Below are 24570 nucleotides of genomic sequence, written 5' to 3'. Positions count from 1 at the left end.
ATTTAGTTGTAATAATAATTTTACTTTAAATGTGTTCTTAATGATTATTATTCTTCCTTTTTGTAGTTTGGTTTCTGTCAAAGTAAATGTGTCAAATCAAGTGTCAGTAAGAGTATTCGTGACCTTTCTATTGCCTAAATGAACTGCAGCTGTGTATATAAAATAAAATATTTCAGTGAAACAACTGTTGCTCATATAACTGTATCTGAAACTTAAATCTGAACAGTTCTTGAAATCTAATGCAAAATCATTTAATATGGGAGGAATTTTGATACCAGTTAGTCATCCTGAAATTGGAGTTTTCTGCCTGCAATCAACCAAGAACAACTATTACAAAATGTACTATATAAATTTAAAAAAATTTTTTTTTTGGCTTTTGGGCTGTCCAGTTTCATTGTGTACAGCTGTTGTGTTGCAACAGCCAAGCTGTTGTCTCTCCACTTGTTTTTAGGAGATCAGTTTTTTCAGGCTTATTTCCAAGCCAAACTGCTGTACTGAGTTCCAGTTGCGGATTAAGACCTCCTGTATGGAGTAATGTAAATAATGAAATAGAGGACATAAAGAGTCTAACCCCTATTGCTGTGGAAGGGCCATGTGCCCGTGCTTTGGTCTGCCCAGATTTGTTTTGTGTGTTGCATGTTTATGTGTTCATCTGCTGACAGCGGGTGGGTCCCTGGCAGTCAGGAGCCCCCTCGCCACTCTGTGCTTCGGAACGGGGGTGGCACTGGGGCAAAGTGCCTGCTCTGTCCTTCAACAGGCAAACGCCTTTCGTGTCTGAGCTGTGACGGCCGTGCTTCAGATGTGCACAGCCTAAGGTCCTGTGCTCATTTTCCTAATGCTGATAACCCAGCTGAAAGTTGGGCTCCGGTCCGGCAGACACAATACAAGGGAGATAGGAAGAGCAAAGTTCTGCACTGGAAACCTTGCAGCTGAACACGTAGGAAAAAAGTCATCTTCAAGCAGGAAAAGGAATGCGTTCAGATGTAATAAAATCACGTTTCTGCCGCTGCTTTGTAAAGTTCCCAGCGACAGGCGCTGCTTTGAGCCACCGCGCTCTGCCTCTCGCAGTCTGGCACTAGGGAGATTCCTCCCCGCTCCATCAGCGGACTGTCACATTACTATTATTAGTTGATCGCTCTCCATGTGCCATTAACCGACCCGGCTCCGGACCGCCGTAGGTATAAAACCCCGCGGGCCGGCAGAGCCGGGGCAGCGGAGCGCTCCCTGCGTGCGGGGCCGGGGCTGCGGTGAGTGGGGCTGACCCGGGGCTGCCGAGCCGGCGCAGCCCCGCCGGGGGAAGCCGCGGTGCTTGGGACCAGCGCGGGCAGGGCGAAAGCGGGCGGCGGGTCCTGGTGGGGGCGGTGGGTCGCCGTGGGTCCCGGTGCACCCGCGGAGCCCCCGCCGCCGCTCGCCCGCTGCCCTGCGGCAGGGCCGGCACGGCCAGGGACGCGCAGCTGAGCCTCGCCGCCCCGGTTATTTATAGCTCGGTGCCGCTTCCAGCCCAAAATTAGCCTGTTGGCCGGGCTGCTGCCTGCGGGAGGGGGGCTGGCTGGCTGGCTGCGCCCCCCGCGCTGCCTGCGAGGGGCCGGGCACGGCGCGCCGAGCCGCAGGGCCGGGGACGAGCCGGGCCGGGCCGGGCCAGCTGCCGCGGCGCGGGGCTCGCCTGGAATGCGGGCGCCGGGCGCGCGTCGCGACTTTTATGGAAAGTTGCAGCGGCGGAGCGGCGGCCGCAGCCAAGGGGCGCTCGGCAGCGCAGCCCGCCCGCCGCCGGAGCGCCCCGAGCCGCAGCGCGGGCAGCGCACAGGTAAGAACGGCTCCGCCGCCGCGGGGCACAGCGCGGCCCGGCCCCCCCCGCCCCGCTCCCTTCCCCGCCGCCCCTCAGCCGGCCCCGCTGCCCCGGCGTGCGGCGGGGCTGGGGCTGGAGATGGGGCTGCCCGCGGCGCCCCTCGGCCGGAGCCGCGGCGGGAGCGCCGTCTCCTCTCGCTGCCGAGACCGCTCCGCTCCGCCGGCCGCCGGTCCGAGCACTGCCCGCAGGGCTGCGGGGCAGCCGCCCGTTCGCACCGCGGCCGCGGCGGGAGGGCCCGGGCCGGGCAGCGCCGGGGGCGGTGCGGCCGCAGCCGTGAGGGAGCGGGGCCCTGAGGGCGCGGGCCGGGCGGGCGCGGCCGCAGCGGTTTAACCGAAGGCGCCGCCGTGCGCGGGGCTCTGCCCGCCCGGCCCCGTGAGGCGGCCCGGGGGACGCGGAGCCCGGGAGGGCCGTCCCGCCCTGCCGTGAGGGACCCGCGGTGAGTGATGTGCGGGTCATTAAAGTTAGCTGAAAATCCCCGAAATCCCCGATTTTCGGAAGCCGTGTGTCTCTAGGCGCGGAGTTCAGTTTTGTTGGTGTGGTATCAGCAGCGAGGGCGTACTGGATGCGTCCATTGGTTCTGCTTCACTATGGAGTGATGGCTGTAAAACAGAGGGGCTTGGAAGAAATATTTGGCTTCTGTGACAGGTTGCAATTTAGTTATTATCACGATTGTTTTAGGTAAATAAGGGTTTCTTTTAAGCTGACAAGTATTGAAAAAAGCATGTTTAATGAAGCATGTTAGAGTTTCAAGAGTTAATCAGCAAATAGTTGCATGGTAGAAAACACTGTACTCTTAACCTTAGATCTCAGGTCTTAAGAGACATTAGCTCTCCTAGAAAATTGTCCAAGTAAACCAAATTATGAATTATAATTAGTCCTGTAGGAGGGCCAACTGTATCATCTAAGGAGCATGCAGAAGTATGACAACATGACTGGTCAATGCAGAAAGCACAGTCTGGTGAAATACAAGAGCTGGGTAGATGGCAAGACATTAGTAAGGAATACTTTGACTGCATTTGGAATGTATTAGATGAGTAGTTTTCTCAGTGAAAGAAGCCAGGCAAGCATTGGTGTGGTTATCAAGCTTTGAAACTCCTTTAAGGAGAACCAGTGCCGTGGTCAAGCTGGCTGAGGGGAGGCAGTGGGAAAGCTCATGGCACTGGGAGGGCGGTGCAGGAGGCAATGGAAGCAGCCCTTGCTGTGCACTGAGGGCAGCTGTGCCTGCTCAGGTGAGGGTGGTACACACGATGCAGCTTTTTTACAGGCATCAGCACCAGCAGTGGGGTAGGGCTGCTCCAGGGGAAGCAGCAGTGTGTCTCTAGGAAGCCCTGGAGACCTCTCCTTTGGGCAGAGGCAGAGCTCAGGCCATGCTCACTGTGGGTGACCAGCCCTGCTTCAGTCTGAGCTGGCCAAGAGCATTTCTGACAAGAGGCAGAAAGGCTGTGTCCTGTCAGCAGGGAAGATACAGATTGCAGTAGCACCTCGTGGCCAGCATTTGTGTTTCCTTGATCTCTGGAGTCCTGTCAGTGAAGTCAACAGAGCACTTGGTTCATCTTCAGCTGCTGGACACAGCGGGGAATGGAGGAACTCTGGTGTGGGGCAAAGTATCCTGGTTTATCTGGTGGAGACCTCAGTTCACAATTTACTGCCACTTCCATTCAGATCAGCAGATACCATGGAACATGAAATCATGGGCCAGAAGATGCCAGCAGGGCTTCCCCACTACCAGAGCAGTCTCTGAACCCTCACTATGTTTGCTCTGCAGCCTGTGTACCCCTTAACAGCAGAATAGAGCAAGGGATCAGCAGACCTTTTGTGCAGAGAAGGGTGATCACATTTTTTAACAGTTGGGCTGAATGGCACTGCTGCTTTAGGAGTGTTTACAGCTGTATAAAACATAGGCATCCTTTATAATATGCATGTTTTTATAAATAACACCCTATCTGCAAGGAGTATTCTACAACAAAATAAGACTCTCAATAAATGTCAAAGTGTGATAAATTCAAAGGTTGAGGAAAAGATTGTAAAATTATCTGGGTCACTTGTTGGTAAGCATTCTGGTCTTTAATTATGAAGGCTTAATGAAGGAAATACAAGTAAGTGGAAGTAGTCTTGCATTTTGTATTTATACAAAATGAGAAGTTTAGACAGCTGGTATTAATTGTCATAACTCATTGGCTGCAGTGGAGCTGATGGTTGATGCCAGCTCAGGATGTTCCTCTGTGCATGATAATTATAGTATCTACTTCAGTATCTGTAATTTGGTACAACAACTGGCAGTGTCATTCTAGAGCATTTACAGGCAGGACATAAATGATGGCCATTTCCCCTCCTCTGTCCAGTTCTGTTTAATATTTTATTAAATATTCCAGTGCTGTGGACTGTGTTTGCCTCTGCTTGGTGCTTTGGCTGCAAGCAGTGAGTTTCCAACTCTCACAGTTTGGTTTTCTTATATAATGGAGACTTCCCTGCAAGTGGATCACAAAGAGGGGACAGATGGTAAACGTAGCTGAGACCGTGCCATGAAGGGCTTATTTATAACCCACAGTACCCAGGAGGGGAGCGGGGGGCCCTTTGAAAGGAGAAATCACAGAGGAACTGGACCTCTTTTTCAAGTCCTGACTTCATACTCCTATTGTAAAGAGTGCTGTTTCGTTCAGGGAAATGATGGCATTTTTTGTGTCTCATGTGAAGATGTTTATCAAGCCCTTGAAAAACAAGATTTTTTTAAAAAGAAAGCAAATTTTATTATTTATGGGAAATTTTTTTTATTTTTTAGTCTGGCTAAAGCCGCACAAGTTTTTTTTTTTTATCAATTGAGGACTATGACCTGCTTTCAGAAATGGAAATTAATTAAATTTAAGGAGATAGATTTCAGGACTTGTGAGCCATCAAACTTTCTGCGTCCCCTAAATGGTTTTCTTTTTTTGCCCAAAGTAAGATTTTAGGGAGGCTGCATGAAAAGTTGGAAAAGTGCTGTGATCATAACAGGTCAAGGCATATCTGAGCTGATTGCTTATCCATTTACAGTAAATGAGTAAGGTGTTTGAGAGCAGTAATTTATATTTTACAGAACATTTCTGATCTGTTCCTGATTTCCTATGTATTATTGCTTTTGTGTTAAATTTTCACTTGAACTTAGAGAACCCTCTCTGCATAACAGCCAGTCAAATTAAGTGGCATTTTCTCTTTTTTCCAGTTCCAGAGTTAGGACCATTGACCACTGGGTGCAGGTTAAATTTTTCTTGAGGAGAGGACCCTTCAAAGGGACCCTGCAGTCTGGAACTTTCAGTATAAACCTCCTAACACCAGACTAACTTTATCAAAGATATGTCATTTAATTGTAGGAAAGATCAAATGTGGAGAGAAGAAAAAATTACACTATTTTCAGGTGAATGCTGGAGTGATGAGACTGGGACAGCAAAGGGTAACAAGCTGAATTTGTTTTTTGATCATGGTTATGTTCAAAATTATCATCTGGGATTCTTTTTGAGTGGGAAGCTTCAATGAGGAGCTCTTACAGCTTCTGCTGGGGTATGTTGATTTTGGGAAAGAAAAGAAAAGGTGAGACTGAATATTAAGGTTGGACAGCTTTGTAATAGGATAAACAGTTTCTGAAGTAAGGAGCTAAACAGTCAGGCTCGTGCTGCCTCAAAAAATAAGAATTGCCTTTATTAGATGAAAATACAAAACAAGAATACATACATATAAATGGGTGATTTAATATAACTAGTTCATCTCAAAAGGAAATTAGTAGGTCAAGGTTTCTTGGGTTGGAAAATCTATTACTGCATTCTTCTGCAGAGCTATTGGCAGATGATTTGTAGGTATCAGGACTTCCTGATGCAGCCACTTGGGTTTCCTCAGCACCACTTCATGGACTGTGAGCCTCTCCTGATGCTGAGGCAGATACAGAGGAGCTTCTCTCTGCAGTGGTTGTTCCTGAAGCTGTGGTCACTGCCTCACAGACCCAACCCAAAACTCAAGAGTGCTTCTTTTTTTCTTCAATATTTTGATTGTCTTTATTGGAAATGACCCATCTGGCCTGAGGGGTGCCCGAGGCAGGGTCCAGCTGCTCATCCTGCTCAAGGTTTATTGGCCATGCAGAGGGCTGGAAGTGCACACATGGGTGCTATCATGTTCAGCAGTGTGCTGGTGCTTTATATCAATATCTTTTAGCATCAGAGGTGGAGGTAGGATGACTTGCAGAGGCAAAATGCCTTAGAGCCAGCTGGCTAACCTTCAAACATATTAGAGTTAGTGATGCCAATGAACTGGAAAGTAGCCTAAAGTAATAGCAGATATGGCAGTATTCCAAATGGCAGAAACATATCTGCCATCTTGGAGGCCCACAACCTGTTGGACTGGCACTATTTTGGAAGTTCAGACAGCAGGAATTTGCAAAGAAGGTTTCTTCCAACATTTGCACTCCCAAGGAAAATTTCAGATTTGTTACCCCACTGTTGAGGTTCAGGTAATTGGAACTATCAGAAAGGTTCAAGACAAAGTCTTGACTCAGGAACATCTTCTTACAATTAATTGCACTAATAAACCAGACTTTGGAATAGTCGTTTTTCAGATGACTTTAAGATGAAGCCCTATCCATGGGGTACATTGCTGTGGTCACAATTTGTGATAACCTTACCTTGAGGTGTTGATGTGAGGTGGAATTCCTTGTGACAGATTATCTTTGAGTGTTCTCTGCTCCAGCCCCATGTCAAGGGTAAAATGTGTCTGTGTCCCAGGTCACTTCAGTGCAGGATTGCACCAATTCATGACATTCCTTTGTTTTCTGATGGGTTCCTGCAGTAAAGCTTTGAGTCAGCTGCTGGATGTTTAGTACAAGGCTAAAGGTTGACAGCCCCAAGTGGGGAAGGAGCCTTTAAATGAGCAGAGCAGCAAAAGAAGAGAACAGAGAACTTTCTCTAAGACCTGCTTTGAGAAATAAGGGAGTTAAAAGATTTGCAGTTGTTTTAAGGTTACACTGATCACAGTGGGGATTTTACTTACATGGATAGAAGTCAGCTAAAGCTTACAGAGCTGGGAAAATCCTGCACAGTGTACAAATGGATGGCAAAGCCTATGGAGACCCTGAGGCTGCAGAATGCTGATGCAGTAATCTGCCTTTCTAGACTCCATACACTCTAACATGCTACTGCTGACCTGAAATCTCAATAGGAACTGCTACTTGGTGATGATATGTTCATGAGTGAGAAACTGAAATGCCTTGGACTCCTATCAGTCTACAAATGAAGGAGTGGGCTGGGGGTGGTGTGACTTTCCCTGCTAACTGGTTGAAAGGGAACAGCAAAGTGCTCTCCAGAACATCCCTATTGAAGCCAAATTTGAAGAGTTTAGAACTTGTAAATCAGGGCAGGTGTTGGTAGCTAAATGCTCTCGTTTCATGTTGTGACTGCTTTCATTGGGAAAAACATCCCAAGATCTCTAAGAATCCCATTCCTTTTGTGTAGCTACAGCACTGCCAGCGAGCACTGGTGATGTTGGTGTATTTTTGAGGAGTTTACATGAAAAAAACTCTTACTATTAATTATTTTTAAAAGTGCATAAATATTTCTATGTTTATAATCTGTTTGCAATTAACACTTAGAGAATTTGAAAAATAAGAGCTTAACTTTCTATATCATGAAAATCCCTGACTTCAGCTCCCCTAAAGCACAAGTGAGAAGTCCCTTCCAGTGCTAAGCTGCTTTTCCAGAATTTTGTTGCTTAAAATCTTTGAGCCCCTTATTTGCACCATATTTGGCACACTGAGTTTAGGCTTTCCTGCAACTCAGAGTATCAATACAATACAACAGCAGTAGCACTGGAGTCACATCATGATTTCCTTCCTCCCATGAGCTCTGATAGACCTGAAGCTGAAAAGAAGAGAAAAAGAAGAGAAAGTGCCTTTCTGTTAGCTTCCTAGTATACAGTGTACTTTAAAATTTTGAACAATTTTCTTCTGAAAAATGCTATGTAATTTCCGGAACACAGCTAAATTATAGAAATGCTTTATCTGTACGTGGCTTACCTATCCCATTTCATGGTTTTTGCCGCTCCTTTTCCCTGGAGAAGGACAGCGTGACTCGGTACCGTGTGCCGGGTGAAGGCCGGGATGGCAGCGGGCGCTGCCCCAGCCCCTCTCCCCTCTCCCCTCTCCGCTCCCGCAGCCCCATCGCGGCTCGGGCCGGGCGGGACCCGGAGCTGCGGGACGAGCCCCGGGAGCCGCAGCTTGGCAGCGAGCAGCACGGGCAGCCTGAGCTTGGCTCCGAGTTTTGTTGTTTTTAAAATGGAAATTAGAACCCAATATCTTGGACTATATAGAGGAGTTATGAGCATGAATAGTGAATCATAAGCTTGTTCTTTTAATTACTGTGGCATACTTAGAACCTATTCATGTCTGCAAAAGCCCCAGCGGACCAAGTGAAATTGTGATCCATCAATTTCAGCCTATGCAAACTTATTTACAGGAAGATGGTTAAAGCATCATTTAAAAGGAAAAGAAAGGAATGTAACTACAACTGTTTCTTTTAGGTAGAAACTGAAAGCCATCTTAAACATACCAGGTGCAGAGCACAGTACAGTAACCATGAATGACATTGCACAGAAAACTGAGGTATGTACCAATTTTAAAGTAATCAAGGCAATGTAATAACTTACAACTGATGCTTGCAAAAGTAATAATTACAAATAATTGTAAAAGACAATTATACTGGAAATCTGCTGGTATTTTTAGACAATGAAAGGGGTTTTGTTAAGTAGCTTAAGATTTGATGGAATCTGTGAATTATGTTCTTGTTAGAAAAACACGAAGGAGGAGCGTGAAATATGGAAAAGGTTTAAATGTTGGTGGTGAAATTCTGGGCAACATTTACATCTGATGCTAAAATGTAAATATACTAGGCTACTTCAAGTATTTCCTCTTCTACATAGACTTACTGAGTAGCAGGAACAAAAACTTCTGGTGTAGCTGGGAAAATATGAAACAAAGCATGTTTTTAGCCAGTTTTCTCAGTATTATTTTATTGAGAACATTCCCGTTGTCATCACTGTAAAAAGACAAAACTTCACAGTAGCTCTGAAAGTGGGAGCCTTTGGTGGTTGGACATCCACAGAGTAACCATCGGCAAAGAAGTTTCATTTGCTGTATCAGCATCAGAGCCCTGGTGGTCCAGTGATCTTTGCACTTTGTAACATAAAATCTATGTTTTTTTCTAGATATTGAAAAAGTAAGCATATTGCAAGTTTTAAATTCAGAAATACTACTGTTTATTTCAAAACTATAGATGGCTGTTGAAGTGTTGCAGAAAAAGTCTCATATGTATTGTATTATGTATCTATGTCTTTTTATCCCTTTTGAATGTTAGGGGCAGAGAGTCTCTTTGGTGACTGTTTAAGATTGAAAGCAACAATAAAAATCTGTATCTAAATTAATAGTTTAATATAATGCTGAATGTTGTTTTGGATATTTTAGTATTTATGACTATATATGAACAAATATAATGATGCTTAACTGATGATGGCTCACAGCACGAAGTTCATAATCTCAATTGCACTTCTGTTTTATGTTCTTACATTCTTTCTAATCCAATCTATCAGAAATATTCTGTCCATCTGTTTCACCTTTCTTTTTCTTATCTTCATTTCTTCTATATCTTCACCAAGATTCTGCTTTCTTCATCTAAACCCGTCCAAAAGTCCTATGTGCCCAAGCTTCACAAGGGTGATGTAAAGGATAAATTTGAAGCAATGCAGAAAGCAAGGGAAGAAAGAAATCAAAGGAGATCTAGAGATGAAAAGCAAAGAAGAAAAGAACAATATGTTAGAGAGAGAGAATGGAACAGGAGAAAGCAGGAGGTTATTTTCTTTGCTAATATTTTGTGTTATAATATTTATTATTATATCTGAAAATCTATTCACATTATTTGAATACAATACTAGTGGGATTTCATTTAAGTTATAAAGACATTTTGCTTTCTGTGTTTCATCAACTAGATGAAAGAACTGCTTGGATCTGATGAAGATGATGACACCAAACTATCTAAAACAGAAAAGGGTTATGTTCCAAAGCTCATAGGTAAGAGAGGCCTGACTTTAATGGCCACAGAATTCCCTGGGTGAGTGTTAGATGGATCTGCTGAGCTGTGCATTTCATGTCCACAGGAACTGTTAAAGGAAAGTTTGCAGAAATGGAGAAGCAAAGGCAAGAAGAAGAAAGAAAAAGAACGGAAGAAGAAAGAAAGCGCAGAATTGAACAAGATATGATTGAGAAAAGAAAAATTCAAAGAGAATTGGCAAAAAAGGCACAGGAGGTATGTTTATCTGATCACAACAGTCAGGATGTAATTGTAAACAACAAACACTAAAAATGTTTTGTATTGATCAGAAAGATTGATCTTAAGATTTCTCATAGTAGAGATTTACGTGGGAGATGCTCAGTGGGGTGGAAGTGAGATATTATGTTCAGTCTTCATTTCTTTACAGTAACAATTTTCTTGTAAGCTCCAAAGTTGAGTTGCAGATGAAACTGGGCAGGCATAAACCTGTTAGAAACCATGCACAAATTTTGGTGTCATATGCATATAAGTTTACTAAACTAATATGAAAGTGGTTTTTGTATTTTATAAACTCTTACTTTAGACAACCTTTCCTTGTAAGTTAGTGGATAGAGCTCAGTGATACATGAACTAAGGCAAGCAAGAAGTAGTAAGAAAACGCCAGTGGCAGGTAAAAATGAGACAACACTAATGCAGTAAAAATAATAAATCATGAAGATCCAGGTCATGTTTTATTCCTTTGCCATTTTGTGAATCATCATTGCATATATATATATATAAAATATGAACAGACTCCAACTTTGATTGATGCCAATAAAGAAAATTCTGTCTTTTGTAGGATATCAAACTTAATTCCTTTTGCAAGTTTTCTTCAGTGCTGCAAATACTGCAGTGAGAGTAAGCATTTAAATTATAGACTAAAAACATATGCAAATTTCTGTTTAACCAAATGATAGTAGTACTTCATTTAGGTTGAATTTGTTGTAAGAAATGAAAAGCAGTGCTATAGGAGAAGTCAGTTTTTGGACAATCTTTTCTACTAGAACTTCTAACATGGTTAAAATTGTACGTTTAATTGGCATTGTACCTAGCATACATTTAATCTACCCTGCAAGGCAGAAGTACTTACATGTAGAATTTTAAAAAGTGTGTCAGTTTTAGGCCATAGCATAGGCACAGCATAGGAAGCAAACACAGCATGAGGCTTTTTTCAGGAGCTGAGGGGAAGACAATGTCACTTGAATCAGAAATAATCAATGACTTAGCTTTAGGGTTTTTTAAAATTTTTTTTTTTTACACAATTCTGGAATGTTTAAGTGAAGAATGGACATCTCAAGTACTGTTCTTGGTTCAGCAGTGTTGAGAATGCTTTAGCAGACTTTGTGTGGGATGTTTTATGTCTTGTTGCCTCTTCCTTGACAAGCTGACCTATCTGAAGTCTTCCAGCAGAGCCTCGCTCCTTACCACCTCTGTGAATTTATGTGCTACATACATATCACTGATACAAAAAGAATTTCCAGTTCTATGTTTGCAACTCTAAGGCAAAGAGCCAAATTAATGTAATCATATGAAATTCTCATTTAATAGATTGATGACTTTAACAATACGGGAACTGAATCAGCAGCTGAGGTAATCAGATTTTTTTAAAGAAATGTTCACCTACATTTTTATTCACTTTGTTTTATTATTGTAATTTGGGTTGGGAAAACTTAGAAAACAGCACAGAAATACCTAATTAAAGTCCACCAAGAAGTCAACAAATTTTTAATGTATATGGAACTATCTCTATAGTTGAAGTCAATATAATGAAGTCTGAAACAGAGCCTGCACTATGAATATTTTGTGGCTAATTAAGAACATCTAAAATGTAAATATTCAAAGCCACCAGAATTATTTTATATATATTAGGAATTCTTTTCCTAATAGATATATATATTAGGGATTCTTTTAAGTCCTCTGGCTTTGCAAAGAATTATCTTAAAAGCTCTTTGCCTTAAACTTGAAATTAAAGGGGGATTCTGACAATATACAGATGTTTGAACACCTCACTCAGTTAACTTTGTTATTTTTTTTACTAATATACCATATGGGTTTTGATTTATCTTGCAAATAAATGTTTCATTTCAAAAACTGGGCCCAAAGGTCCTATTGTCTTTCACTAACACAAGAAAATCACACTCCTACTACAGTTTTGGAAAGAAAAAACTAAACTTACAAATTCATCGGTTTTAACTTATTTGGCAGGAGGGAAAAATATAAGTAAATTATATTTCGGCAAATAAGTTGTAAATAGAGAGTTGAAGCAGCAACATCCTTCAAGAAACAATTACTGTACCTGACAAATTACATATTAGAAATTACAAATTACATATTTCTGTGTTGAGCTATTGGCTTATTCCAGCTGCAGTTTATTATCATTTACATAATAAATACAAAACTGGAAGTAGAGTGTGGTTACAATTGTTGTGTATTCAAAATTACACCTGTTCTTTCCCAAACCTTGAGTTTTTATGGCAAACAGTTAATGAAAATCCATAAAGGAATTAAGGAGTTTGCCAGCCATTATGTTTAAAATATAATTCAGTTCTTGATACTCGTCAGATATTAGAAGAAAACTAGTGACTTTATTCTTGTGGGTAATATTCAACACAAGTAAATCTTTTGGAAGCTTTGGTGCACACACGTTAAACAGCAGCTTCATTAAGAACTGAGGCTACCTACAAGTCAAGTGCCATGAAAATGTAATAAATATCTTTTTGGACAGGAAGGGGATGAATCACTGCTAGTTACAGTAGTGCCTGTAAAAAGCACCAGGACATCTGGGAAGATGAAAATAAACTCTGAGAACACAGGAAAAGAGAGAGCAGAACAAGGAAAGACGCAGGATGAAGAAATGGCGCTAAAAGATGAGAAACAAAACCAACTCCTTAAGGACCCCAAGTGCCTTTCATTAGTCCAGGTAAAGCAGTCATCCAAAAATACCTATATAATAGATATTTATTGGCTTAAGATACAACTGTTTCATTTTTCTTACCCAGGGTGAAAATGAAAACAGTGAAACTCAAGATGCTCTGTCTCCTGGTAAGCTGAAAGTGACATTTGAAGAACTGGAAAGACAAAGACAGGAGAACCAAAGGCGGCAAGCAGAGGAAGAAGCGAGGCAGCGTTTGGAAGAGGAAAAACGTGCCTTTGAAGAAGCCAGGCAGAGAATGGTAAGCACACATTTTGTTCATGCTGGTACACAATCTGCACATTCTTTCCTGTATGTGATTCTTCTCTTTTCTTCTTCCTTATCTCTATTTCAAGCTGTTAAGAGTCTGGAAATGAGTTTTTGAAAGACATTTTTGACCTTTGCTCTAACTCAGTAACCACACTGGCATAATGCTTTAGACATTCTTTTAGTGAACCAAAAAATAACAGTGTTTTGATTTTGCCAGCAACTCAGTAGATTTTTTATCTACACTTTGTAGTATCTTAAGCTGTAAGCCTTCAAGAAGATGAGTGGCTGTCTGTTTTCTCTGAAGTAGTGCTGCAGATGGTTCAGTAATTGGTTTTTGATGTAAACATTCCTTAGTAACAGAATGCTGTTTCTTATCCCCATATTTATTTGTAAATGTGATAGAAATATACATTAATTACAACTCTCCCCTTATGAAGAAAGGCAAAAAAAAAAAGATCAGCTCTTTTTTATATACTAACATAAACAACAACAAACTATAAATTACTAGAGGGAGTCCCCTAAATTGTCAGAAATGCAGCCCACAGATCCTGTTTTGTATTACATGGAAAACTGCCTCCATATGTGTTCTTTATCATACGTCAGAGCTAGATCAGCTATAAACAGAGCTCACTACAGTTTGTTCTTGGATCATACTGAAGGAATCATACACTTAGTATTAACCTAAGCTAACCAAATAGTTTAGTTTAGTTTATTTTTCCATACTCCATTTCCCCTGTATAGTCATGATCACTATGACTTTCTTAATTCGCATACAAAATTCACATACAAACAAGATTAACAAGAAATGAGATTTTAATCTTCCATAAAAACTTGGAAAATATTGTTTATAGGAAATTTGCTAGCTTTAACAGAGTATAATTATGCATGGACAGTTTTGGAAAACAGCTCTAGATCGCTATTTCGATTATATTTCCAAAACATTCAGGACATTTATATTCTACAGAAACAAACTTAAACAAAACCAACAACACAGAACTTCTAGAAAGCAGAAACACACAAATTTCCAACTGGTCCATATTGAGAGAGTTCTAGGTTTAGGCAGATACCCAAACTGTAGTTTACTTTTTCATGTCCCCCTCCAATAAACTGCTGTTGTTTCACACCAATAACCTTGCTGTTATGTCAATAATGGACATTTTTGGTTTTTGTTTGGGGCAAGGGATTCTAGTGAAGGAGAAGAGTGAAGAAACTGAAGGAGAGTAAACTCCATGAAGTCACTTAGGTGTTCTAACTGAAGATTAGTTCACATCTCCCTTCCTTATGCTTATGCATTTATTTATCAAGTAATATGAATTAATTTACAAATTCTCTACATCAAAAGAATTTTTTTAACATGAAGCTGTTAAACCTACTGACCAGTGGTTGTCAAAATTCAGCAGTTAATTTCTTTAAATTCTCTTTTTTTTTCCTTTACAAATTTCAAATAAAGATTTCTCTAATTCCCTTAATGGGTTATCCCACATACCAGTCCCAGGGCTGCTCAGAGTATAGAGATCTGGATTATCAGTACTCTGACAGCTCCCAGTCACTCCCTCCATGAACAGATAAAGTACTCTGGGATGTCCTCTGAAAGGGGCTCTTGATTGCAGCTTGCAAAGCACAGGCTTCTCTTAGCACGTAAGAGTTCACTGGAGAGAAGCTATAGTGAGGAGACCAGAGTATCTCAATTCCTTTTCTTCAGTGATGATTAAATGTCTAAAAAGAAAAGAAACAAAAATCTCAGTCTGGAATAACAGTAAAATGCTAACTGATTCAGATTTGCTATAAGACTGTACAGCATTTCTGTAAGTGGTGCACTGATGAAAGCAATTTCTATACAAACAAAAAGACTTGATGATATAAACATCTACGAAAATGATGTAAATAAAGAGAATAGAGAGTGATTTACAGTAAAGGATCCAACAATGAGACCATAAAGTATGTACTTAACTGTTCAGCCTCTTCCTGGTAACACACTGTTCTTTGAATTACACACTCAACACAGTTTTAAAAATTATAAAAGCTATGTGTAGGATACTGAAAATTTCTTTTCTTGCTCCCCTGGCTAGAACAAAGATTTAAATGATGCTCACAGGACCCTAAATCTTGATGCATTTTTTTCCCCCAAAGAGAAAACAGTACTTATAAAAGATCAGAAAGGAATGGAGTATTTATTTGCAATAAGGAATATTTTTTCTTGTTTAGATAAGTGCTTTCTACGTTTTCTTCTCCCTATTCTCTTAAGATAAATGAAGGTGGTGATGAAGAATCTGAAAATGCTGTTAAAGAATTCCGCCCTGGTAAACTCAGACTCAGTTTTGAGGAGATAGAAAGGCAGAGGAGAGAAGAGGAAAAGAGGAAAGCAGAAGAAGATGCACGACGACGCATAGAAGAGGAGAAAAGAGCATTTGCTGAAGCAAGGAAGAACATGGTATGGTATTTTGGTTTAGCACAGAATTTAATTTTTACCTAAATCCCAATCTGGAAAGAAACTCTGGGAAAAACTTTTAAATAAAGTCAGGAATACATGCTTCAACTCCTTCATTAATTAGTTCACCTTACTATTTATTATAAGGTAATGGGGTAAACTAGTCAGGTTCATTTACCAAAAGTCATCAGAGAACAATTCCCTCCTCACAGCCAGCCTAGACAGGATTTCAGATAATTCAGTCCAAAGCAGGTATCATATCCAGTGGGTATTATTACACTAGATGCAACATACTTGGGAAGAAAAATGTTTCCACAAGGAGGGTTAATTGTTTTGGGTTTTTTTGGGAAGAGCAATTTCTTTTACAGCTCCAAGTTTATTCCCCTACCTCTACAGGGTGTCCACTCTTACTACTAAAAGCACTACTAATTAATGACATAGTAGAAAAATGCTCACTGCAAGTATGTATCTTCCAGTCATCTGTGGTTCTTCAGGGAGAAAAAATTAAAAGGTTGAGCTCTGCTACTTGATGTTTTTAATGCTTGCTCAGGGAAAAACAAAAAATAACTTGTGGTGTTTACCATTAGAACACTTTGTAATACTATCTTCCCTTGACAAACACAGATTTCTGTCATATGCAAGGACTTCTAAAATTTGAGTTAGGATTAAACTGAAGAGAAATTTTCAGGGGCTTAGGACTGACATACTCTACCTGAAAGCACAGAAAGATGCCTGATTTCAGAGGTTGGCAACTACTATTTATATTTAAAAAAATAAAAAAAAAATGCGGCCACAGAGCTTTTAACTGTGGTCTTCATACTTAGTCCAACCATTTCAAGATTCAGCAGGCTTTTGGGTATAAGCCAGTTACTTATTGGTGAATATCAGGAAATACAGCATTAAATTACAAAAGTATAAACTAGAATGAAGTAGTGTTTGTTTGAAAAGGGAGGGCAGGGCAGGACCTGCCAGTCTAGAACTGTGGAATAACCCAGGCATCTGGTAGCACCTTCCTGCATCCTCTGTGGCTGAATTGGGAAAGGCCAACTGTGTGCCCAGTAACATTTTCTTGATCACTCAAAGCAATACTTTGAAAACTTTGTGTGAGTACTGATACAGCCAGCAGCACTCCCTCTGCCTGGAAACTGGGCCAAAGACTTGTGCTGAAAGACTACCTAGAGAAGCTACAATGTGAATTTATATTTGATGCTGTACTGAAAAATAGTGTCTGTCTGTATCTCCAAAGACAGAAAACAAAACCTAAAGCCACTTAAAAATACCCTCAATCCAACAAAAGAATGCTACTGGAGACTTTTTATGAAAAGGCAGTAGAGAACTAAAGGAAGCCCAGAAAGTATGTGCTGCTTCTGTTTTTTCCTGCTTTCTTGAGAAACTCTTTTTTTGCCCTCAGTGTAGCAAGAGCCTAAACTCAAGTGTCCAGGCAAGAAAAACCTCACTGATAAACAGGGTGTAATCCATCATACCAGCACAGTGGCTGTGACTGCTCTACTTGCAGACAGTCAAAGTGGTCTGTAACTAAAAAAAACCTGAAATATATTTTTAGCATTTATGCACTTGAAAGTTCTCTGTTAAGTAGCATCCTGAATATGAATACTATGTTTTCTACTATTAACAGAATATAATCTTCTGTTTTCCTTATTTCCCACTGCTACAAAATGTAGCGGCAGTGAAGATTGTCCTAAAATGTTTAAAAATATAATAGTCCTCCCTTTCAAAGGCAGTAAAAATGAACATTAAATTGTTATTCCAGGAACTTTTTAATGTTCATTCATTTTAATTTCGTTTTGGAAGTGGTAGAAATGGTAGTATTGTGGCTGGAAAACACAAATGCCACCTCCTTTTGGATCTCCCTCTTTCACATTTCCCTGTGCTATTTCCATGCTCCCCACCATCAGTGTGATCACTTCTACACTGAAGTCTTTCACCCCCATCAATCTTTTTCTAGTAGAGACTGCCAAAAAAACCCTGTCTTAGCACAAAACCTCCAAAACAAAACAAAGAACTTTTCCTGTTGACTATGCTACAAACCATGATTGTTACAGGAAAGTTTCTCACTACCAACCATTTCCACTTTGCAGAAAAAAAAAGTATGGCCTAATTTCACAAAATATGGCTAAAATGTTTACTGAACTAACCACAGAGGTTTTGTGCATGACATAGCTCAACTAAATCTTTGTGGTTTTTAACCAGGGAGAAGGTGGCTGTGTTTTCATAACTTAGAAATACAGAGACAGCTGCTAGTGCATGCACAGATTTTGAATTCCTTAGGGCAAATTCTGAATTGATGCTTCTCATGGTCACTTAGATTTGGTATCTTCTTGAAGTCATGAATTTATGAACTAATGCACCACCAACAAAAGAATTTCATGTTGCTTTGCTAATTTAGTTATGGGCAGCCTCTAAAAACTGTGGGGTATCATTGTCACTGTAGGGAGGAGTTCACAGCTTTGGTTTTTGACTTCACTTCTCTATAACATAATTTCAACAATTATGCTCATACTACACAAAACAAACGAATGGAAGGAAGGGTGGTGCTGAAGTGCAATTATAAGCTTAGAGGGAAAATGTGAGTAAAATCTGTAGTGAATAGCAGAATTTGAGTGGGATTGGGCTAAAAAACTACTGAAAGAGCTGTGGCAAATAAAGAGATGATATGGGCAAAGTAGGTCAAGAGTGTGGTATGAACCAAGATAACACCAAGGAGCAGAGAAAGGTGTGGGTTACAGTGGCAGTAAGCAGCAATAAATATAAGTAGTGCCAGAGGCTCTTACAGAAATGCCTTTTCTCTGTCCCTTTATAGTCAGAGCACTTGCTCAAAAGGAAATATTGCTCCTTTAATTATTGCTGTCATTTGACTGATTACTGCTGCTGGAAATGCCTACAACTTAGGGCACATTGAGCTCTCCCATGTTTGCCACAAGGTTTTTCAAACCTGTGCTGATCAAACAGTGCCAAAAACCACATCAGTGCCTGACCTCACCTCACCTTTACCTACATTCCTGTTGAGACAATCTGTTAGTAAGTTGATATAGTTACATATACATATATTCTTATTCATAAACTTACATGAAAATTCTTGTATAACTCCCTGTCACTACTGGCTGCTTTTGCAGTGTTCAGATTCGTATTTTAGTACTTCAACAAATTCAGTCTGATAAAATATTAGTTCTTGCACTTGCTGCTTTGGACATAATGAAAACTGCCTTTCCTAGGCCCTACTATCTACAGATTAGTCTAAAAGATAGGCCAGCTGCTCCCAATGCCAACCAGGCGTAACCCTGCTCTGAAGCCATTCAGGGACAGGGAAAGGAGGAAACCCTGCTAGTGGGTGTATAAATCAATAAACTAGCCACATAGCTTAACATAAACAATTTGTGCAAAAAGAAGAGCTTCTTCTGAATGTTCTGTTCTTTATCCTTACTGGGAATACTAATACTGCTTTAGAACACAAATGTAATTCAGATTGCTTAAGAGAAAGCTTACAGATAAATGTACTTCAGTATTAAGAGCAATGACATTTAAACACAAAAACTTTGTCTGAAGTAAACAAGAATGAATTGCTTTAGGTTCTAAAGGTGCATTTAGAGGACATCCTCCCCTACAGAGGGAAAATACTGCACTTAAAAAACCACCTAATCTTCATTATAAAAGTTTAGTGCTGTAACTAAAGTGAAATACCAAGCCCCAAAGCACTCCCTCCCACAGCATCAGAGGAATGGCCACACTGGCACAGTGCCCCTGTCTGTGCTGGGGCAGATGTGACAAAAAGTCACTTATCTTTATGTACCACAAGTGTCTGAACAATGCTGTGATTTCATCACAGATATAATTAATGCTCTGAATTTCCAGCAGGTGCTGGATGATGAATCACCAGAAATGTTTAAAACCTTTTCTCAAGAATCTCTCCTACCTGGTAAACTGGAAATTAATTTTGAGGAGTTGCTGAAACAAAAAATGGAGGAGGAAAAGAGGCGCACAGAAGAAGAGCGTAGGCAAAAGTTGGAAATGGAAAGGCAAGAATTTAAACAGCTGAGACAAGAAATGGGACAGGTTTGTACATCAAACTATATGTTAAGTATGCTCTGAGCAAAAATAAAATTTATCACTTTGTTACTAAAAGTTTAAGACTGGAAAGAAAAATTCCTTTGAAAGAAGTTTTAAGTTAATGCATTCAATATTATGTGAAAGGAAAGAAAAATAGAAAATCTTATTTGTAAAACATTTTATATAATGTTTATCTAATGTTTTATAACTTTTTTTGTCACTAATCTATCAGGAAAATGTGTTTATCCACTCCCACCTTAGAAGCAAGTACAGTTATGAATTCGTAGTTTGGTTTTGCAATAATTTCTGAATTTCTGGACGATTACTAAAATGATTAGATAATATGTAGGATCTTGGGAGAACAGAAATATCTAGTTCCCAAAAGACAATACAAAAACAGAAGTAAGAGAAAGGGCAATATTCTTGCTTTTTCTTAGAGAGATACTGTGCTACCTAATGAGAAAAATACAGTGGGCTCAATTTTTTTCTAATTGGTGTTTCAAGGGTTTGAAGACTGGCACAGTTGATTTTAAAAATCACACACAAAATCTGCTTTACATGCCAATGTTTAAAACATCACACTGATGAACTTTACACTTCAGTGTGGCTGTGGGTGGCAATTCTTTTATTGTTCCCTTTTGAATGTTAGAGAACAACATTAATTCATTGTTGTTGTATTTTTGTTGCAAAGCTTGAGCAAATAGTAAAGGCTCTAGCTTGTGATGTTCTCAACTAATCCTGGGGGAAGCAGGGAGAGACAGGGACATCCAGCTAAAATGCATGTACATCTTTACAATCAGGGTCATAAAAGGAGGGAGAAAAAGATCAGTAATTACAGCTTCCCATGTGGTTTGACTGCAGGATCCACAACTGCCCTTTCTTTTCCAGCCACAACATCTTGAAATGTCATTTACTTTTTCATTGAATTAGGAAAAGATTAAAAAGGCAGTATTTTATTTTTAACAAAATAGCTGTATTTTAGAAGATTACTTCATATCATATTACAAGCAAATAGAGGTGAATTTTGGACTCCAGCTAAGTTTTTTGTATTGGTCTGTGTCTGGTTTTCTGAATCCAAGAAGGGCAGTTTATTGACAGCAACCCTTGAACAAATGGGATATTCAAGCAAGGTATTTTAAAATCTGTATCTAGTTGAGATATGATACAAATGCATTCATCATGAGATAGCAAAGTAAAAAAAAATTACAGGGGAAATTTCAAGTAACTAACAGAGCTGTAATGTATTGAATTATACCATCTGGAGGGAGAATAGGTAGTAAAAATAATGAGGGCATTTTCCATCTTACACATTCTGTCATTTCGGAACAGCTGGAAGAAGAGGCTGAAACTTTTGAGTTAAGCAAAGAATATGAAGAATTGATGAAGCTAAAAAGAAGCGGTTCTATCCAGGCAAAGAACTTAAAAAGCAAGTTTGAAAAAATAGGACAACTGTCTCAAGAAGAAATACAGAAGAAGATTGAAGAAGAGCGAGCAAAGAGAAGAGCCATGGATAAAGAAATCAGAGAAAGGGAAGCTGAAAAATTTCAAGAGGTAAGTTGCATTCTATGTATGTTAATGATCTACTTAACCAGCACACTAATGATCCAGCAGTGGAAAATGCTGCTGCTTTGATAAAATTTTGCTGCTTCCAAAATTATGTTCTCCCTTCTTTCCTGTTCCCTCCTTTGGATGCTTAAGGACATCACACCTCAGCACCCCTTAAAGAGACAGCAGCAGTTTATTATCAGTGATTGAGTCAAGCAGAGTTCTGCTTTTCTGCTCAAAGCCCTACAACTCAGCATTTTAACCTGAAACCTGCCAGTCTGAGGGCTTAAACATCCATATCTGAGAATTACCTATTAATCATCACTTGAACTGCTTCTCCTTCTGAACTCTTAATTCATTCTCCACTACATGAATGGAATAAAAAACTCAATTACCCAATCCAGACAATACCATTTGAAGATCAAGTCTCTGTGATATACACTCACTCCTCAGGGTAGAGCAGAAGAGGGTTCCTATTTATCTGTATTTCAGACCAGAACCTTCAGTTTTTCAGAGGGGAAACCCCAAGAAATGGAGCTATCAGTGACAAAGTGGTCTGGAATCCATATGCTCAGTGTGAGCTTTTGTGATGAAATGTAAAACCTTAACAGTACTAAGCCTGATCTGAACTTCATTCTGGCTCTTCTCCACAGGAGTCACTTCAGCATCAGCTCAAAGTCTGTCCTATTTGTGAGCTTTTAATTTAATGATTGACACTCATTGTTTTCATAAGGTCAACTGTTTCAGTGTTAAACCCAATCCAACATCATGGCAAAATAATCCAGTCACTGAGGATGTACAATTGCCAAGAAGTGCTCAACTTCTATATGAATAAAACTTCAGCAATATTTTTTTACACAGAATTTTTGAAATTACTTTTCCAAAAATCTTGTCCTATCCTTGGATGAACTATTACAAAACTCACCCTACACTCAAACAAACTTCTGAAAAAACCAGGTCTCTGTGTGGCTCTGCTCAGTTAAAAAAAAAAAACTCTGGGAACACAAAACTGGTTTTGCTATCATATATATATGTCTAAGGCATTAAATAATAGTTAAGCCATGTTTTTAATTATTATTTCCCAAGGATGATGATGTAGATGTGACACCAGCCATGAAATCCGAGGCTCCATTTACTCACAAAGTGAACATGAAAGCTCGTTTTGAGCAAATGGCAAGAGCCAGAGAAGAAGAGGAGCAGAGGAGGATTGAGGAGCAGAAATTACTACGCATGCAGTTTGAGCAAAAAGAAATCGATGCAGCATTACAAAAGGTATAAATTGCAAAATAATCTTCTCCAGTTGTGTCATTTAACTTAGCTTCTAAATTACCACTGTAGGCAACACTACCAGATACAAAAGGAAAGTTCTGCTTCTTTTAGCAGGTGCTAGGAATTGCTGAAATAATATAAAATTGCTTTTGGTGTTTGCACATACTCTCCATGGAATCAAAGAATGGTTTGGGTTGAAGGGGCCTTAAAATCATCTAGTTCTGACTCCCCTGATGTAGGCAGGGACACCTCCCATGAGATCAGGCTGCTCAAAGCTCCATCCAACCTGAACACTTGCAGAAGAGCGTGAGACACTGCTGACATCCTGTGTCAGAGTATGTGACATCCTGTGAATAGTCTGAAAATGGAATTGACATTCCTGCCTGTATTTTACACCAACATTCCAGCCTCATTAAAATGCATTTTACTGCCCGTGGCATACCCAGATTGGGTGCATTCTAATGTATTGAGGACAGATGTGGAATTTCCTCTTCTCAGAAACACAGTAACTTGTAATGAAACATGTGTCACTATCAGTCATAGTGCTATTGCTACTTTAAATTCAACTTATTTTAAAACAGAAAAGGGAAGAGGAAGAAGAAGAAGAGGGAAGCATTATTAATGGTTCTACTTGTGAAGATGAGGATCAGGCTCGATCTGGAGCTCCCTGGTTCAAGAAGTCACTGAAAAACACATCAGTTGTTGATGGCGAGCCAGTGAGATTTACAGTTAAAATTACTGGAGAACCAAAACCTGAAGTTACATGGTGGTTTGAAGGGGAAATGTTGCAGGACTCTGAGGACTATCAATATATTGAAAGAGGAGAAACCTACTGCCTTTACTTGCCAGAAACCTTCCCAGAAGATGAAGGGGAATATATGTGTAAAGCAGTCAACAATAGAGGCTCAGCTGCTAGCACCTGTATTCTCACCATTGAAAGTAAGAGCTAGCATTTTAATTTGCTTGTATCTCAGTCTTATTATCTTTCCTGTTATGAAAATCTAATTTCCTCTCTCTCTTAACCCTCTTTCTGTTTTCTAGCTGATGACTACTAATGCTCTACTTTAGCTGGAATCTTTCTTCCCCTCAACTTTCTTACTGCATCATCTCTTTCTCTGATGGGGCCAACTAAAGAAAGCAAGGATGTGCATTAATTTGTCATTCCTGCATCAGATAAGAATATACCCTTCAAATTGTGAGAATTCCCTACTCAATGCAAAAACTATATCAAAGGCTGAAACTAAAAGGAATCAATGTATGAAAGATCAACTGAAGGAAAAAGATGAATTATCACAGTGCTCCAGCATTTGAAGACCAACTCTTGTGTAAGAGAATAAAGCTGAATACACCATCTGGAACTTGTGTAGTAGTGTAAATCTGTTGGTGTATCCTGCATGAGCACTGAATATTTAAGCTGTTTTACCTTATCCCAGAGGCACTGAACTGGCAAAGGAAATACTTCCTGATGATTTTCAAAAACCCAAGTGTATTATTTTTAAAGAATAAAAGATGACGTAAGTGCTCACCATTGTTTGAAGCAGCATAACTTCTTTTGTTTTAAAATGGGTTTACATTGAAAATGTTCTGTTCTGATTAACCTATGCAGCTGATAATCTCAAATAAAAACCATCTCCTTTAGGTTTATAGTAGTCTTCAAAGTACCAACACCTGCTTGTAAGACTCAGGAGTTTTTTTCATTGATCGAATGACACCGAAACAGGCGGTGACATCTATGAGAATATTTTCACAAAGTGCCTATTTTCTCAATCTTAATGCAGTAAGTTTATTGCCACATCTATAAACACTATTTTCTGAAGCCTACTGTAATACTTTTTTTTAAGACCTCCTGACAACAACACTGATGTCACTCTGCTAACACCCATCTGAACCACAGAGATGAAGCTTTGGGAGGAGTAACTTTACACAAAAAGGTCACACTTTCAAGTACTCTTATATAGTACTGTGGCTGAATCTGCTTTCTTTCTACAGTTACCTGCTGCAAGTCACTCTCTGGCCTCATTAACAAAGGGTAACGAGCTGCATGGTGTTTTAAATTAGTATTTACTCTAATAACTACACGAACATTTAACTTCATTTTTTGTGGGTGATAGTCATTCACAGAAATACAGGTTGATACAAC

The 24570-nt window shown here is 40.0% G+C and overlaps 2 protein-coding genes across 10 annotated transcripts in view; one reads left to right on the top strand and one right to left on the bottom strand.

The window, feature by feature from the left end:
- The first annotated feature begins 1727 nt into the window (after positions 1-1727).
- On the top strand, positions 1728-24545 carry NEXN (nexilin F-actin binding protein). 6 transcript variants are annotated; one of them, XM_054286045.1, is made up of 13 exons: positions 1728-1804; positions 8381-8462; positions 9512-9703; positions 9842-9923; positions 10010-10158; positions 12668-12862; positions 12942-13115; positions 15369-15554; positions 19425-19622; positions 20946-21167; positions 22248-22433; positions 23012-23369; positions 23472-24545. In XM_054286045.1, exons 2-13 carry the CDS (start codon positions 8436-8438, stop codon positions 23483-23485), a joined length of 1983 nt encoding a protein of 660 aa, XP_054142020.1. In that variant the 5' UTR covers positions 1728-1804; positions 8381-8435; the 3' UTR covers positions 23486-24545. The 6 variants fall into 6 exon arrangements, with proteins under 6 accessions (XP_054142020.1, XP_054142018.1, XP_054142021.1 ...); XM_054286043.1 differs by having other exon boundaries at positions 19422-19622; XM_054286046.1 differs by lacking the exon at positions 9512-9703 and having other exon boundaries at positions 19422-19622.
- Positions 9057-24570, bottom strand: part of FUBP1 (far upstream element binding protein 1) — a 38326-nt gene continuing 22812 nt past the window's right edge. For 3 of the 4 annotated variants that reach the window (XM_054286057.1, XM_054286056.1, XM_054286050.1), the window contains 2 exons: positions 14610-14839; positions 9057-9632 (listed from right to left, as the gene is read on the bottom strand). In XM_054286057.1, the coding sequence (XP_054142032.1) occupies positions 14822-14839 (18 nt within the window). In that variant the 3' untranslated portion in view covers positions 9057-9632; positions 14610-14821. Of the gene's footprint in view, positions 9633-14519; positions 14840-24570 lie in introns of those variants that run through there. The other variant, XM_054286051.1, reaches the window with a different exon arrangement.

Source organism: Melozone crissalis, unplaced genomic scaffold, assembly GCF_028551555.1.
Source record: "Melozone crissalis strain CALT ecotype California unplaced genomic scaffold, PUWL_Pcris_2 ptg000045l_1, whole genome shotgun sequence".
Classification (NCBI taxonomy): Eukaryota; Metazoa; Chordata; class Aves; order Passeriformes; family Passerellidae; genus Melozone; species Melozone crissalis.
The sequence above is the reverse complement of the archived record's forward strand: the minus strand, read 5'-3'. Positions and strand labels throughout refer to the sequence as shown.

Excerpts from the sequence above, each read along its gene's own strand:
- NEXN (XM_054286047.1), top strand. The coding sequence starts at position 8,436 with ATGAATGACATTGCACAGAAAACTGAG. Across the intron at positions 9,704-9,841 it reads GGAACAGGAGAAAGCAGGAG|ATGAAAGAACTGCTTGGATC; the intron begins GTTATTTTCTTT and ends TTCATCAACTAG. Across the intron at positions 21,168-22,247 it reads AAGCTGAAAAATTTCAAGAG|GATGATGATGTAGATGTGAC; the intron begins GTAAGTTGCATT and ends TTATTTCCCAAG.